General features: G+C 34.9%; 1 protein-coding gene across 2 annotated transcripts in view; it reads right to left on the bottom strand.

Moving 5' to 3' along the window:
• LOC112048097 (leucine zipper putative tumor suppressor 2 homolog) overlaps positions 1-18,963 on the bottom strand; it is a 144,956-nt gene that overhangs the window by 3,516 nt on the left and 122,477 nt on the right. For both annotated transcript variants that reach the window (XM_052885004.1, XM_052885005.1), the window contains one exon: positions 158-265. In XM_052885004.1, coding sequence (XP_052740964.1) covers positions 158-265 — 108 coding nt within the window. The remainder of the gene's footprint in view (positions 1-157; positions 266-18,963) is intronic.

Below are 18,963 nucleotides of genomic sequence, written 5' to 3' on the forward strand. Positions count from 1 at the left end.
GTAAACTCAAAAAGCTTTTCGCTTTACCTATAGGCATTGAGGATGTTCATCATCATCATCATATCAGCCGATGGACGTCCTCTGCAGGACATAAGCCTTTTGTAGGGAATTGAAGGCCTCAGGCAGGACATAGGCCTTTATTGAGGATGTTAGTTACCTGTAATCATGTTGGTCCTTCTCCAGTTCGGAGACGCCGGAGTCAGCGGGCGAAGGCGCCGGGACTGGCTCTTTGGTGTCCGACCCCAGCACAGAGCTTGATTTTGTCCTGGAATTAAAAAAAAAAAAACATTTTATTTAATGAATCTCATTGGTTAACTAAACTAAATGTGAAGTTATTTTAATTTTAAACGTTTAAACACACATACCAAAGAATTTATAAGTATATATATATATTTTATTCTTCACAAGTTAGCCCTTGACTACAATCTCACCAAATGGTAAGTGATGATGCAGTTTAAGATGGAAGCGGGCTAACGTGTAAGGAGGAGGATGAAAATGTTCACCCGTTTTCGGTTTCTACATGACATCGTACCGGAGCGATAAATCGCTTGGCGGTACGTCTTTGTCGGTAGGGTGGTAACTAGCCACGGCCGAAGCCTCCCACCAGCTAAAAACTAGAAACTGAGGCGAACAAATGTGGCTTGTCTTAGTTACATTTAGTCGCATAACAACAAAAGTTATTCAAACTGCTGCGGCAACTATCTAGATACAATTAAGTTAATTGGATTAAAATTTTTCAATTGCCCTTTATGTCTATTTCGTTATCACCTACGGCTATTAAGTTTGAATTATCATTAATTGAAATTGCCATACTAAACGAATTTGATAACGATTATATCTCAGACAATTAGTTTTAATACTTAGTTGATCACGATATTAAATTAACCTTAGATTAGAGAAAAAGATAATTGGAGAGAAAAAAAAGGAATTCTACTTTATAAGTAAAACTTTTTCTACTTCCTAAATATTTTTACCTGTTGATGATAACATGTTAACACTAAAAAAAATGAAAAAAAAAAGTAGCGTAAAAAACATCGTTTGTGCTACCTTCTGATCAGCTTGAAGGCGGTGCTAAGCCAGTGGCATGTTAATTAAAGCTGTTTATTAAAGAACTAGAGGAAAGAACTGTCTGAAATTCCTAAATCTTAATGATTTAAATGGCTTGAATCTTTTTGGACATCGTATTTCAGGTATACATACTAACAGACAGTCGATTATTATTATATTTTTATTTTTTACAAGTTAGACCTTGACTACAATATCACCTGATGGTAAGTGATGATGCAGTCTAAGATGGAAGCGGGCTAACTTGTTAACTATATGTATACTATCTGACGTCTGTGGATTTGTCCGCGTGTGTAAAAAGATACCCTGAACCACGATATTCTTATGTCATGACATTCTATTAAACTATAGTCGTCGAATGCGGGCGATAGGGGGAAACACTGAGCAGGCGGGAAATCGTGCGTGCGGGGAAGTGACGATCATCAGTCGTAGGTTTTTCATTCATCGCTACGCCCCTCGCCCCTCGCAGAACATCGGGAGTGTTACGAACGAAGTTGCCAAGCTAAAGGTACGTTTACGACATGAAAACCCTAATAAAACTCGTTGCTTAATATAAATTATGTAAGTTTACAAACTCAGGGAGCGATTTTATTTTATACTATGTAAATTATAAAAGATAAACATGTTTATATAAACTAATATTATAAATAGGAAAGATTTCATTGTTTGTTTGTTTGCATTGAATAGGCTCTTAAACTACTAAACCGATTTGAAAAATTCTTTCATTGTTGGGAAGCTACACTATCCCCGAGTGCATATTTTATTAATATAGGTGCATATTTTTTTAATATAGGCTATATTTTATCCCCGTATTTTTACGGGAACGGGAACCACGCAAGTGAAACCGCGCGGCGTCTTCTAGTAAAAAATGACATACACCTTAAGAAAACAAAAACAGGTTTTCACAAAAACAAAGCTAACGCTTTTATAATTCCATGCATAAAAAGGTCAAAATCATAAAAAAAAACCGCTAAAATGTACCATACTTGTATGCGAACAAGTCTTACAAGCAATTTTCTTTTCACTTGCCCCTCTAATAACTCTTTCCGTACTTATCTCATTCATTCGGATCAGATTCATTTAGTATACGGTACATAATGTTATAAGGGCGCTCACAACCGTTTAATAACAATACTAGCTGACGCCGCGCGGTTTTACCTGTGTGGTTTCCGTTCCCGTAAGAAGATTTGGATAATATACAGCCTATAGCCTTCCTCGATAAATGGGCTATCTAACACTGAAAGAATTTTTCATATCGGACCAGTAGTCCCTGAGATTAGCGCGTTCAATCAAACAAACAAACAAACTCTTCAGCTTTATATATTAGTATAGATATAGATAACAATATGTTTTCTGTGATAATACTACAAACTACATATTTCTAAGAATTAGAGAATATATTAATATATTCTCTAATTACCCATAGTACTTACCCTTTTTAACACGTAATTCCCGTTCCCGTAGAAATACGGGGTAAATTATATCCTATTTCACTCGCTGATTTTAGCTTCCATCGGTGCAAGAATTTTTAAAATTGGTCCAGTATTTTCAGAGCTTATTCGTCACAAATACACAAACAAAAAATATATTCTCTTTATAATATTAGTTTTGGTATTGTTACAAACGAGTGTAGGAAGACTACAAGAGGTGCACTGAGAAAAAAATCCTGGTGCGCCATACTTAAAATACGTAGCAAACCAGACACTATTACATTTATAGCCGGCACTATGTTGTATTATACAAGCTCCATATGTAACATGTTATTGCTTCTAAACGGTACAGTAAGCTGCGTCATTACTAAGTATACGGCATCTATTGTACGTATCCTGCACCTGTAGTAAATAGTGATGTGTTCTTTACGTAAGTGTGCTAACGTGGGACCAATGAAGAGAAATATAGACAAAATTTCATCAAGTGTCGTCGGAGTTTTCTTAGTCCCATCTCAATAAATGGAAGAGAGAGTATTTCCGGTTGCGCTGCTATTGGTTGGATTTTGTCTATTTCTCTACACGAGCTTATCTCGTTGGTCGCATGTTAGCGCCAAAGCCCGTAAACTTTTTGTCATATCTTTGATTATTAAACAATTTGATCATCTGCTTTGTTTTAAGCGTTTGTCAAACATTGCTTAATGTAAACTTAATGTAAATTGTTTGGTCGTCCACGGGGTGCCTTATGTTAAGTTAGGTATGAAGGTATGAACGATTCGCTCGACAGCCTGTCTTGCTCCGGCGGCCGAGCGTGGCGACTGAGTTAGGCCCGCAGTTAGGCCTTCGGAATACTTACCTCTACATTTGAGGCATAGCTTTACGTAACACATTTAGATCTACTAAAAATTACGTAGTAGCATTATCAGTATGGTCTTTAACGTAACGTTAAAGCCGTAAACTGACGCGAATTAAAGGACGCCAAGAATATATTGTACTAGCAAACGTCCGCGACTCCGTTTTGTTTTTTTATTCTTTACAAGTTATCCCTTGACTACAATTTCACCTGATTGTAAGTGATGATGCAATCTAAGATGGAAGCGGGCTACCTTGTTAGGAGGAGGATGAAAATTTACACCCCTTTCGGTTTCTACACGACATTTTCTACGTTTGGCGGTACGTCTTTGACGGTAGGGTGGTAACTAAACACGTCCGAAGCCTCCCACCAGCCAAAAAACGTTCGCCCTTATAATTCCTTAATCTGGCCCTCGCCCTTATCGCAAAATCCGTTCTTAGCAGACACTTACTGTTAACTACCTCCCTAGCAAATTTCAACTTTGTAGGCCAAGCGGTTTCCGAGATTTTGTGAGACCTTTCGGATTTTGATATTAAAATAAATAAAATATTTTATTAAAGAAAGAAAAGCTTCACATCCCCGAGCAAGGACTCGTAACTATGACCTCGTGTTTCAAATATAAGCTTACCACCTAAAAATCAAGCTACCAACGAGGCAGCACAGATTAATCAATATACAGATGTAGCGTACGGAACAAGAAATAATCTGCGTAGGTTTCTACTGGACAATGCGTTTTATGACATAAATGAATTTTTAACTTTGACATTTTAATATAAATTTATTCTTTTGACAATATGATGTAAATTGATTTTTGATTCATTTATTTTTTATTTGTATTTTCTTTTTTTCAAATTAATTAATATTGTTCTTCTATTCATTATTAAAAGTAATTTCTGGAATGACATAATATTTACTGTAAATGTAACTAATATAATATTTTGCATGCCAATCGGGCGTGATACAGAACAGATTATATTTATTTGTTAATACCTTGTAAACTGTATCAGCAAATAAAGGATTGTATTTGTATTTGTATTTTAAGACGTTGTCGTACCCGTCAAGGATACGAAAATCAAAAACGAATACGTTCTCTTGTCAGTACGATACGAACCGTCGCATCAGTAATTTTTAATAATAATCTAGAAAAATGGCGTCTTATGTTTTTGTAAATATTTTAAAAACTGTTCTCAAAAACTAAAGAAATAAGATGGAGTATTTTTTCATTTTGATTCTCTCATTCTGAGATAATGATGAATATGGGTTAATAACGAACGATTTATTTATTGGTTATTATTGATTATTATATTAATTTACGTAATTGTTGTTAGTGTTAAATTTTGAAATACAAATTATGAAAAAAGTTTGTATATGCAGATGTCAAGGAGACGCGTGACTTTTGTTTTTTTTTGCGGGTTGCGCCGGCTTTAGCGCGCAGTTTGTAAAGACTCTCTTTGATTACTCTATGCGAGGCAGTTACAAAAAGTTACTATTGAATGTTTTGAAGGCAACCTAACATTGTTACACGATTACAACAATTAAGGTGTTATCAGTTATGTTTGTATGTCCGGATGTTACGCTTCAAGGCACGATCGGATGATGGAATAGAGCACACTTCACTTGACCTTCGCTGTTACGTCTTACAAAACACTCGTCGATCGTACATGCACAAATAACTGACAATGTGTTCTTATGATCATAGCCCTCATTCGGAAAAAACATCGGTAATCCGAAGCGGCAGGACGATTTTTCCTTGGTGAAAAATTCTTTTATCAACAACCTTTAACAATAGAAAGCTACATTATCAGCGGGCAATACAGGCTATATATTATGCCCGTTTACCCAAAAGAGACGTAATAGTCCAGTGGATATGACCTCTGCCTCCAATTCCGGAGGGTGTGGGTTCGAATCTGGTCCGGGGCATGCACCTCCAACTTTTCAGTTATGTGCATTTTAAGAAATTAAATATCACGTGTCTCAAACGGTAAAGGAAAATCATCGTGAGGAAACCTGCACGCCAGAGAATTTCTTAATTATCTGTGTGTGTGAAGTCTGCCAATCCGCATTGGGCCTATTGGTGGACTATTGGCCTAACCCCCCGCATCCTGAGAGGAGACTCGAGCTCAGCAGTGAGCCGTATATGGGTTGATAACGACGACCCAAGAGAGCGGAAACTACGCTGGTGACACCCAACGGGATTTGCTAGTCTATACTTGAAAGATTTGATTGTTTATTTGCATTGCTCTGAAAGTACTCAACAGATTTGAAAAATTCTTTCACTGTTGAAAAGCTACACCATCCCTTAATGCTATATGCTATATTTCATCCCCGTATTTCTACGGAAACGGGAACTACACGAGTGAAACTGCGCGGTGTCTACTAGTATTACACAATTCATAGAATTACAAGTAATATATCTGATTGTTTTAGCGAATATTCTAAAGAGTTCAAGAAACTGCTGACCTTGTAACACTTACACACGAATTGGAACGTAACAATTAAAAAAATAAGTCAAGCAATTAAGAAAAATAATGGAAAACACCGAACAATCACGTCCAAATCCTTCCGTAACCAATCGTTAAGTTTCGCAACGACACCATACAAGGCTTTCCATTTAGAAACAACTGTTGAAAATTGAGAAATATATTAGCACTTTAAATATAATATTTAATTATTATTAACACGTTCGTGTGGAAACTACTGGTAGAATGCAAATCAGATGGGCACGAAGCGTGGTTCCTGATCATCACCATGCGTCTATTGTTAGGTGGAATGTTGGAAATCGTAAAAATTACTTCCTAAATAATTTATTTGGTATATAAATAGAGTTAGATTTATAAATGTGACCTTAATGCCATAGAAATTGTATAGATATCTAATCATAATTTTTAACCAATGGACGTTTATTGTAAGACACATACATTTTGTGTTATTTCTCTTTCAAGTTTCAGTCTTTGGTGAGTGGTTAGCATAACAGGTCAAATTCTGTACAATTTGAAAATTTTTGTTGGAGGGCATTATAATATAATCGATACTGAAGCCAAAGATTTTTTTGTATGTCTCTCTATCCGTCTGTCTGTCTGTTCATGTTTTTTGTTGATCTGGCATCACGCTGAAACTACTGAAAGGATTCAAATAAAAGTTATCATAAAAGAATGTAGGTACTTAATTCAAGATATTTCCAAAATTCAACTTGGGTTAAAAGGGGGTTGAAGTTTTTTAATATAAATCGTTCATGTTTTGAGTTATATTTTTGTATAATAATTAGAGGACTATTTATTATACATATTATATAAAAATGCGAAAATATAAATAAAAGGTCGTGAAATAGGGGTTGAAAGATTACATCGAGTATTACGCGGACGAAATCGTGGGTGTCCGATAGTTTAAAAATAAATGAAGAATTTTTCACACACGTGCTCTCCACGCGTCAACTGAATGCATCCCATTTTAGTCCCTACAGAGGAAACGGTGGAATGCAATCTAAAAATAAATTATAAACACCATTCGCTTAACCACACAAATGTGTGACACGGGCTCCAGACGGACTTAATATCAAAACCCGTCATTACTGAAGCTAGAAAAATTCAAAATGTTCCAAACTAAAATTGGAACTTTTGGAAATTACAACTTTATAGGGCGGATGGATCATCGAAGGGGGAATTTTTGATTTGGAATTAAACACCTGGTGACTCGTATGAGACTTTATTCCACTCTTTAATCCAAGTTAACAAGTTTAACACACTTCCAAACGTAGGCGTTTCGTTGTCTAAAATCATAGCCGAGTTCACTATTGTTCACTTGTATCGCTTGTGTCATTTCGATGTTACCCCACTTCGTTCCGAAGTTACACTGCTCCAAGCGTGGCGTCGGTCGCGTATTTATTCCCGTAAGAATAATTCTAGACTGTTCTTGGAACGACTACATGCGCGTTGTTTATTCCATGAAATACGACAAAAAATAACAAAAGATGTAAACAACTCGCTATGGACGAGTGATTATGAACCTTATGCTACTAATAATAGGGTTCTCCGTAACAATACGCTATTACCTACTGAAACCCAGTGTACTACAAGACAGAATATTTTATGATAATTGTTTAAAAATCAGTCTTACAGAGCATTGTACAAAGATATTCATGATTTGTGCTTGTCAACTTGCTTTAAAACAGTCCACAGTTAGGACATAAATCATACATAAATCAGCATAAAATAACATGCAATCTCACCCCCAGTTTCTGATATGCTCAACAAATATACTAACTTAGCGGTTAATTAAAACAGACGATTAACTTCCATCAGGTTATCTATAGGAATTTGAATAACAATAGTGATTGATTATTTAATAATATTATGTATTATCGTAGATAATAGAAATAGTAAAATAAAATCACATCCAATCTAACGATCTCTTTAAGCGATGACGTCATCTTTCGTCCTATTTAGTATGGAGCGTTTTATAGCAATACGTAGTAGCAACGCAAATATAACCCTTTAAATCCCCGTAGCTCCAAAAGTTATGATCGCAGATACCCTGTTCCTTCTACAGAATTGCTTTGCTATTAGTAAACTCATAATTTATACAATTTAAAAAATAGTCATCATCCTATTATGTTAATTGCGAGGTATTACACAAAGGATTATTAATAGGAAAGATCAATTGGTATTGGTCAACTGCGGATTCTGTTTGAGACTAACTTCACTATTTCTGAAGTATGCACCTTGTACAGGTTTATTTACGATTTGTTTTTTAACCGCCGAATTTGATTTTTAATTGATTAAAACCTCTACGACATTGTCGAAGGGGTAAGTTGTAGTCGAAGTCTCAACAAATTATATCATCGATTATATTTTGATTAACATTTCAGAAACCGGCAGCAAGCATGTCGTATTACAGGAAACAATTGCACATCGCTAAAGGAAGCGATATTGTTCTGTTGATAATAAAATCAAAGGAAACTCGACGATGACTAGTCAGCTAACATAGTGAATGTTTTAAAATATAATTTAAAAAATAAAACCGGCCAAGTACGAGTCGAATTTTTCTAAAAATTTCGTATTTTTAAAAACGTCAAAGAACTATCTGTTATATTGTGGTCCCCTAAAATATTTATTTTATTTTTTGTTATACTCGTAGTGACAACAAAAATACGTCTTCGAGAAATTTTTCAACTGTCCCTTTCAAGTCCTTACAAGAGGTCGGCAGTGGACAACTATCGACTAATAATGATGATTAATAATTTTAGAATTACAAGCTTCCAAAGTTCTACCCATATACATAGTGGTGTGCACAAGGTTTTAAAGTATTATACATAAAAATGTTCAAAATGGAAAACTCCTTCCCCAATACAGATTGGTATGATCCCTGAGGTAGTTAGTGCATATTTGCATTTATAAAGTTCACGTCACTTATAGGTACATAAATAGTTAAATATTTAAGTTTGTAATACCAACCAAGTACCTACCTATTTTGTATTACAATTCAATACGCAATATATATGTAAATGCAAGGAGACGAATGTATTATTCCTTGGAATGGTTTAACTTTAAAAGCAGCGCTCAAGAATGCTTTGTAAATAAAAAACGGATTTCGAATGCTTGTTTAGTACTGGGGGCTTAGCCATATGGCACGACGTTTCTCTTTCTACAAACGCTAACGTTCCGAAAATTAACAAAATATATGACAGATCCGATCGACAACATGATCACGTGACCGGTCGATAGTGTCTGTCATTCCCGTACATTTTTTTAATTTCCGAAGCGTTAGCGTTTGCAGAAAGAGAATCGACGTGCCATATGGCTACAGACCCTGAGTAGTACCTACGTATTTTGTAGTAGTCGTGGGATCATGAATAATGTGTGAACAATATATTATGGAGTTTGGCGGGAAAATTGTAGTAATCACGTGTAGCTTTCGTTTTATTTTCATTGATTTTTGTTGCATTTTATTACTTAAAGTAGAATGCATTTTTTTTAAACATTTGCCATTTTTTTTTTAATATGACCAATAGTCCCCATTCCACTCCAAATAGTCGGAAAGACTGTGCTAGGTGTGGGTACGACAATAGACCAACGGGGCAGGGTTCGAACCACCACCCCTCGGTGATGAGTCGACTCTTACCGTTGAGCTATTGAGGAGGTTAAATGCGTGTCATGAATATTTGTCTTGTACAATTAAAAGTACTAAGATCACAATAGTATACATATAAGCTCAGCCAACGCGTCACGCGTTAAAAGCTCATCCTAAATTAGTTTGGCTCACAAATGAGATCAGAGCCGTGATAGTCCTGGCTTAGATTGGCTGGTGGGATTCTTCAGCCGTGGCTAGTTACCACCCTACCGGCAAATATGTACCGCCAAGCGATTTAGCGTTCCAGTACGATGCAATGTAGAAATCGAAAAGGGTTTGGGTTTTTATCCTCTTCCGAAGTTAGCCCGCTTCCATCTTAGATTGCATCTTACCATCAGGTAGCATTGTAGTCAAGGGCTAACTTGTAAAGAATAAAAAAAACACGAGAACGAAGTCACGGGCGTTCGCAAGTGAAGAGTAAAAGTAATCTTGTATGAAATCAGTCATCATTGTCAGTTTACAAGTATTCCACTGTTTTTGCCTTGTCCACTGTCTATAAATGTTGGTATTGTTCAGCATATTTCCCCAGTTTTACAGCAACCTTATTCATTAGAACGTAAGGGTGTTATTGCAATAGCACAACGTATAGTGATAGTCACGTGAAAGTCACTATAATTATTTTTTCGTGCCGCCTTGCGCGTAGCTATGTTTAAGAATATGCTTATTAATGTACTAGTTTATCTCTATGACTTTATTTACGCTTTTTAAGTAAATATGGATCTTTTTGTGGGTAGTTTTTTATTTACAAAATAATATTAATATTTGGTCTACTTTCATTATATATAAAGGGGAACAATTCTGTCATACATGATTTTTGTGAAACCTTACTAGTTTATCTCTATGACTTTATTTACGCTTTTTAAGTAAATATGGATCTTTTTGTGGGTAGTTTTTTATTTACAAAATAATATTAATATTTGGTCTACTTTCATTATATTTAAAGGGGAACAATTCTGTCATACATGATTTTTGTGAAACCTTAACCGTTTACGCAGCGTAAGCTATCAATAGGGAAAATCCCCCGATTTTGAAACATTATTCATTGGTGTTCCGCTCCTATTGGTCTTAGCGTGTTAATATATAGCCTTCCTCGATAAATGGGCTATCTAACACTGAAAGAATTTTTCAAATTGGACCTGGAGTTCCTGGGATTAGCGCGTTTAAGCAAACAAACAAGCTCTTCAGTTTTATAATATTAGTATAGATAGTAGGATGTCTTTGTGTATAAAACTGTATGCTTTCTGCTTTTGGGATGTCATGGGCTTAGAGATTTTTGAATTGGTTTATGATTTTCAATTAAATGCTACGCTAAAAGATCGCATGTTTTTGGATTTATTTTTATAACATCAACTTAATTTAAAAGGATTATAAAATGCACTATCTATTTGCTTTGAACTATTTTTATTTCATGATAAACTAAATTTTGATAAGAGTTTTTCTTTAATACATACCTACTCATTATTTAGCAGATTAGTACTAGCAGACGCCGCGCGGTTTCCCCCGCGTAATTCCCGTTCCCTTGGGAATACGGAGCTAAATATAGCATATGCTCATCAGGGATAATGTAGGATTCTAATGGTGAAAAAAATTTTCTAATCGGTCCAGTAGTTTCAGAGCATATTAAATCCTCTATGTATAATGTTAGTGTAGATGTATATTTAAGTGATATTAAATAGGTAACTTACTTAAACATTTTGATGAGAAAAAAATCCACACCGAACGGCCAAAGAGGATGCCAAGCACTTTACCAACTCGCAGAACAACAAACACAGTATAAAAACAACAATATATCTCCACTCATTTTCGATTTCGTTCACTTCACTTTCAATTCAAAATTCGAACTGTGAAATGGCATAGAGAATTTATTCGACTAGGCTGTATGGTCATCAGTCTTTGCCTGCGCTAACGCAACTTGTAGGGGAATTAAAAAAAGCGTAATAAAACATAGAGGCAATATAGCGGCACACGCGCAGTGTCGAGGCGCCGGTCCTCGTATGTGTGAATGCGATCGTGCTAGCGCGTGCTATATCGGAGCGCTAAAATGCCGTCTAAAGTATTAATTGACCGTGGCTTCTGTCCGTAAAATTAAATTCTTCCTTTTAAACGAGAGGAAATAAAATCAATATGTAACATTTTAATTTTACATATTGATTTATTTTGAAAGGGTATATCATGAAATGTAACCTTCAGGTTCTTAATAAAATGTAGTTTTTTTTTTATATAAAAACAAATTAATAAAAAAGAAGATAAGAAATACACATAAAAAATATTTTTTTACAATATTAAAATTCACTTTTCGAGAAAATATTTATTACTGAATGAAATTTAACTTACTACTTATTAGATCCTGAGTTCCTGAATAAAAAAAATAGGCAACGCATGCGCTCAATCTCAGGACATTTATTTTGTATTTAAAGCTGGTGTGGAGTTGTAGGTACAAACAAACTCACTATAAACTAGTTAAAAAATTGATAATTATAATGTTTATCTTGATACAAATGCACGATACGTCTAACGTGACTAATAAAGATGATAATGCGTAGTCAGTGATTATCAGGTTTTTAATCTAAGAACGCCACGTAAATTATATGAATAAATGAGTACAATATGAATAAGCTTTACTAGTACATAATGGCTTATCACCTATAATAATTTTATTATTATTGTCATTATTATAAGTTCCTTAATATCTATTCCATAATTTGTAACTCTGAATATTTATATGACCGTTCATGTAACGAAAAAAATTAATAATCGAAAATTAAGTGAAAATTGATTCTCTATAATAGGCACATAATTTCTTGCATAGTTTTGAGGTGAGGAGGAACAAACAACGCTTCCGGTTCTCCCGCCAGTGCCGGTTCATATTACCTCAACTCCAATTCACTTAACTTAATAATAGTAAAAATATATTGATCAAATGGAAATTTATCATAATCATCATCTAATCAGACAAAGGATCCACAGCTGGACATTGGCCTTTTTAGGAAATTCCAAATACTACGCTAATCCTACGCCGCATAACAATTTGAATGAAAATTATTATGAATGAAAAAGAAAAGAAAGTAACTAAAAATTTGGAGCGACGTTTTAGCGCTACAATAAAGACTCTGAAGCCCATTCACACATAGTTTAAGGCGGGTGCACATCACGCCAGTTGTTAATAACTTTAATTATACGTCTAATGGACGAGAACCCGAGTCATTGACATGAATTGTCTGTCATCGCTTCATATAGCATGTACCGACTTAACAAATTGAAATTTTTAATTGGTATAGTCACCGATCTTTGATGCCCCTTGGATATAATTTGAAAAATATAATGTAACATTTTTTTTATTTTGAAATAACCTTTGATGTCGTTCTTTTTGTCTGTCTTATAAAATGAAAATGCTGTATTCGATAGATCGATATGTATCCGCGATTTTCACAATCATTACTGATCCGATTTGAATTCGATTTTCATTATTTAAGCATATTTTGTTTGATAGTGAAGGCTCGTTTTTCCTTAAACAAAATTATGTGTACTATTTATTTGTATGTACGGAATTCATAAAAATCTAAATTCAAACTTCATTTATTTCAAGTAGGCTCAGTTTAAAAGCATTTTTGATACGTCAGTTGACTATTTGTAAAGATTCTACCACCGGATACCTTTAACTTTAAGTATAATATCGAAATAGTTAGTGTGTAGCGGATATCATATTTGTACGTTAAAAGTTTTTGACATTTCGTTATATGAATGGATTTTATACATATACGATAATTAAATATACTAACTCGTATGTATAGACGAAGTTCAAAATATGCCAAACTGAAAATATTTATTTACATTATTTAACCATTATCATGAAATACTACCTATATTTGGATAATGCACATGTTATATAGCGCTGTGTATTGTTTTGTTTTATTTCTAGCACTCTCTACGTCAATGATATTTTATAATATAATGAGATAAGGCATTAGCGCATCAAAACTGAGGCGGACAATTAATGTTCAAATTTGAATTAATTTCATTTAGTCGCATAGTAAACAACGAAAGCTATTTAAACAAATAACATCTAAATATTGTCTACAATGTCAAGTTGTGTGTTTAGAAAGTGTAAAAACTATATATAAAATGAATTGCACATGCACAATTTAGTGTAAATAAACACTAAATTGTGCGTGTGTACACTCAGTCGAGTCCCTAAATTCGGATCACTTTTTGCGGTGATTTTGTAGGCACGTAACATATCTATGGTATAAAATAATCATTGCTCTACGTGATAATATTTATGTACTAACGATCTTATATCACGTTATATTAGTAGTTAAAAAAACAGCATTATTTATTACTTAATCAAAATGTGAGAGTGATTATTATGAGTATTAAATAAACTAGGCGCGTGTGTATTAATTATTTAATTTTAATTTTTTATTCAATAGCAATTTTTTTTGCGAACTTCATTATTTATAGTAGGCATCCACGAAGGTATGTCTAGGAAGGTATGTCTACCCTGAAAATGTTCGGTTATTGATGGAGGGTGAAAAATTATTTACGACATAATTAATCTCCTACTTATGAAATATTAAAAAAAATCGTTAAAGTCGGTCGAGGAGTGCGACCATAAACACCATGATTCGATTTTATTCGATTAGATTTTGTAAGATATCTAGCGGACACCCACGACTGCGTTCGTGTAGAATTATGTTTTTCAAAAATCCCGCGGAAGCCAAAGGTTTTTCTGAATACATTTTATTCAGAAAAACCTAGAGCCTTAGCCTATGTATTCACCCAGAATATAATCTTATCTATCTCCATTCTAAAAGGGAATGCCCATAAACGTCGGCCTAGGGAACCCAGATAAACCCCCGTATAAAAGTATATGGAGATGATAATATCATGTATAAATATGGATCTGGTTAAACAATCGGCTTAATAAATTTTTTTATCACTCTAGGGCAAAATGTTCGCTGCAAAACGGCGAAATTACATTTGAAGCTGTATTTTTTTCAGTTACAAACAAGCTTAACAAACGAAAACGAATAAACGAACCAAAAAGAAGCAGGAATACTCACATTCTGTCTTTTTTGTATAATGTCCTGTTTAATCCTACGACTCCGATTTATTTAAAAGAGCGTTTTAGCTTTCTAAGTGATACTCACTGTCGCTCCCTTCGCTCCGAAGACAACCTAATCTTAAAAATTCCTTCCCATAATACTTCCTTCTATTCTAAATCCTTTTCTGTTAAAGCTGCTCGGCTCTGGAATTCATTGCCCTTAGACACTCGGTGTGCCCAATCTCTAACTTCTTTCAAACGGCTGGTAAACATGCACTTTTTTCCTCCCTGATCTTTTAATACAACTTATTAATCCAAATTACGCTTGTATGTGTATGTTTTATTTATAAATCATTTTTGTATTATTTTCTTTATTTATTTTTCTTTTGTGTCTTCCCTTAGATGCCGTCTTGTTTTTATGTTTTGCAGGTTTTCATGTATGTATGTATGTGTGTATGTATGTATGCATGTATGTTTGTATGTATGTATATATGTATTTCTTTGTATATATGTATGATGTAGTTAAGTATAGTCTATGTATAATTATTATGTACTATTGCTTAATATTTATGTATTTAAATTACTTAACTTTTCTTATTTTTTGTGTGCGTATACCCGAATCGGTGCTTACGTTTTTTTTTTCTCTTCCACAGTGGTTGTCTGGAAGAGATCGCTCTTTAGCGATAAGACCGCCATTTGTACATTAGTTTCTAAGTGTTATTATAAGTTATTGTTTATTTTTGTTTTTAATGTACAATAAAGTATATTTCTTCTTCTTCTTCTTCTTCAAACCAATCATAAGTCTTCAAAAAATATTGTTAAACTCAGGCTGTATAATAATAATAATAATAATAATAACGATCTTAACCTCTCCCTTCGTTGTGGACAAATTAAATATCAATTAATAATGTCGTAAAACGTTGTAGCAAATTTATTAAAGTATAATATAATTATTAAGATTTTTTTAGATATAAGTAAATTGCCGGGTGGTTAGGGTAGGCCTGGGCTGGGGATAGGCATTTCCTTTTCAGTTAATTTGACTGAAAAAGAAATGGTTACAAAAAGGTTTAGTACCTAGTTACCAAGTCCACCAGGTGGACTGACGACATCAAGCGAGTCGCAGGGATTCGCTGGATGCAGGCGGGTCAGTATCGTGATGTTTGGAAGTACAAAAGGCCTATGTCCTGCAGTGGACGTCCATCGCCTGATATGATGATGATGATGATACCATGAAGTGACATACACTTGCTTACACACAAACTTACTTAAAATATTAGTGTGATACTATGATATATGAAGTGTATTTAAAAAAAACATTTAGATATATAAATAAGAATAAGCTACCCACTTGAGCTAGACACATAAGGTAGTTCTAGGCAATAAAATAGGCCAGGAGCAAGTAGGTGTGCAAACTCATAAAGTTTTTTTCTGGTTCTGCCTTCTGTAGCGGTGGGTAATTTGTTATGGCTTAGTTTTTCACCTTGCGTTTGCCATCGTAAACTGTAGCCTGTCACGGTTGGCTCGACATAATCACGTAATCGTTCGTCTAGCCTCAAATGTAGGGTGGCCATATTTAAGATTATGTAAGACTATGTCTACTAATTCAACTTATCTGTGGGAGGTGCTATTAGCCCAGGATCCGTGAAGCATTTTTACAATTAATTACTATCAAGTTAATTTTCCGTGAGTAGCTTCATCTTGATGAGACGTTCTTTTATATTCACGAAAATTCTTGATACTGGTAGCTAACTGGGTTACCAGGTAATGAAAATATCTGAGTGTCGGAACTAGATAATGTACCACGCAATTTGTTGAACATTGTGGCTGTTATGTTGTGTGTTTCTTTTTTTAATCTCGCGGGAACCATGTTTTTCTTCTCATTAAAATCGGTCCAGCCGTTTCAAACATTAGCCCGAATAAACAGACAGCTTGAATGTGTTTTAGTATCGTGTAAATAACTATAAGCGCTTGGGAAAACCGTTATTTCAAGTATTTTGAAATCCATCCAATGTATAATTATGTATTGATATGTACGAATACCAAAGCAACTCCCAACGCAACTCAGAACCTAGGCTTATGGGCTTATGCGTAGTCTACTGAGAGAAGATGTGAGCTTTAGTGGCCCACTCCCGCTGTTTTTTTTTATGTAGTATGGCTTACGCTTGACCACAATCAAGCCTGATGGAAAGCGATGATGAGGTCTAAGAGGAAGCGCGTTTGCCTAGAAGATGCCTATTTACTCTTGCCTTGAATGAGCACAAATTATACGTGTCAGGAAACACAGACGCCGGAAGGGCATTCCATATTTTGGCAGTTCTTATTATAACGGTGATGCTGCAGCAATCGCAGAAGTCTACAACTCTACTGTTTAAGTTTGGGACAGTCCACCAAAACTCCGACAGAGCGGTGGCCCTATTACCCTTTTCTACCGTTTTCAGTCAAATTGGATAAGTATAATGCGCTTCTTGAGATCTGTAGTTGAACGATGATTAATGCGAGACTCACTCCGATGCAATTATGGAAATTGAACGGTCTTTACATTAGTTGCTAGTTTGTAGAATTACTAGTATCTATATTTTTCTGCTCTGCCTCGTAGGTCCAATAGCAGTCTGGGTTGATTAAGGTTTTCTTAATTGTTACAGGTCTGGCTGGTGGAAGGGTTCGGCCATGGCTAGTTACCACCGTACCGGTAAAGACGCTCCGCCAAGCGATTTAGCGTTCAAGTACTTGTACATATGTTTTCTGTGGTTCGGGACGATGTGTAGAAACCGAAAGGGGTGTGGATTTCCACCCTCCTCCTAACAAGTTAGCCCGCTTCCATTTGATCATCACTTACGAGTACAATCAGGTGAGATTCTAGTCAAGGGATAACTTGTATAGAAAATATTCCCTTCTCCTCCAATTAGTTGCGAAGACGAATACGAGTGGTTAAGGCATTAGTCCTAGGGCGGGAATCGAACCTATTATATAATTAAGGTATTAAGTCTGGACCTTACACTCTACCTACTCTTTAGTCTCATCATAATTTTTTCATCATTATCATCCCATATTCGGCTCACTGGTGAGCTCGAGTCTACTGTCAGAATGAAAGGGGTTAGGCCAATTGTTCACCACGCTGGCCCAACGCGGATTGGCAAACTTCACACGCAGAGAATTAAGAGGTTTCCTCACGATGTTTTACCTTCACCGTTTGAGACACGTGATATTTAATTTCCTAAAATGCACACAACTGAAAATTTGGAGGTGCATGCTCCGGACCGGATTCGAACCCACACCCTCCGAAGGGTCTACTGGACTATCACGGCTCTCTAATAAATAAACTTTATAGGTTTATTTATTAGAGAGCTATTTATTAAGGTATATCCGGTATGTCTTCATTGTCGTGTGAGTGACATCATCGAATTCCAAGTGTGTGTGTAATGGTCTATTTTAAATTATGTCGCCTTTTAAACTGTGATTTATGTTATCTTTTATCGATCAATACATATTCAACAGAACTTTTAAAACAACACTGATTTAGGATTTACATAGCATACGTTTTGATAGATTGATCTTTCCTCACTATTATTTTGTATCTTTTTTTTTTTTTTATAATATGACCAATATTCCCATTCCCCTCCAACTAGTCGGAAAAGACTGTGCTAGTATCGTACTAATATTATAAACGCGAAAGTTTGTATGGATGTTTGGATGTTTGTTACTCTTTACCGCCGCTACTACTGAAGCGATTTGGCTGAAATTTGGAATAGAAATAGATTTTACTCTGGATTAACACATAGACTTTTTATCCCGAAAAAATCCAAGGTTTCCCGAGATTTGCGCAAACTGTTGATTTTGATGATATGAATGTTTGTTACTCTTTCTCGCCTCTACTGAACCGTATTAGCTGAAATTTGGTATTGAGATATATAATAGCATGAATTAACATAACACATAGGCTACTTTGTATCCCGGAAAATTCATGGTTCCCGAGGGATTTGTGATAAACTAAATTCCAAGCGGACGAAGTCGCAGGCGTCCGCTTGGAATTTAGTTAGTTATAAATAATTCATATTCTTTTTTATTTTTATTTCTCTCACTGTTTAATACATTTCTCGATCGATAATCGACTTTTTATTTGAAGCTGTTCTTTTAGGTTCTCAGCTTAATTAGGTCGGGACCTGATTCACTTGACGTTACCCATCTCTGTCAAAGTTCCCTGTATACGATCTAAAGTTCCCTAAAAAATGGAGTTACGTTTCATCTGTAAGTATATCTAAACTTATTTAATCTAAAATTTGTGATAAAAAATATCTAAAATAAATCGATTCTTCAGGCGAATACCGAAACAGCAATAAAGTAACCAAATATTCTTTGTAACGAGGGTTTGTTAAAGTTTTCTTAGTGTGAGTAAAAAATAATAGGAGTAAAAAGATTTTTAATAGATTTTGAAATTGTATAATCTTATT

The sequence above is a fragment of the Bicyclus anynana genome, chromosome 13 (genome assembly GCF_947172395.1).
Source record: "Bicyclus anynana chromosome 13, ilBicAnyn1.1, whole genome shotgun sequence".
Classification (NCBI taxonomy): domain Eukaryota; kingdom Metazoa; phylum Arthropoda; class Insecta; order Lepidoptera; family Nymphalidae; genus Bicyclus; species Bicyclus anynana.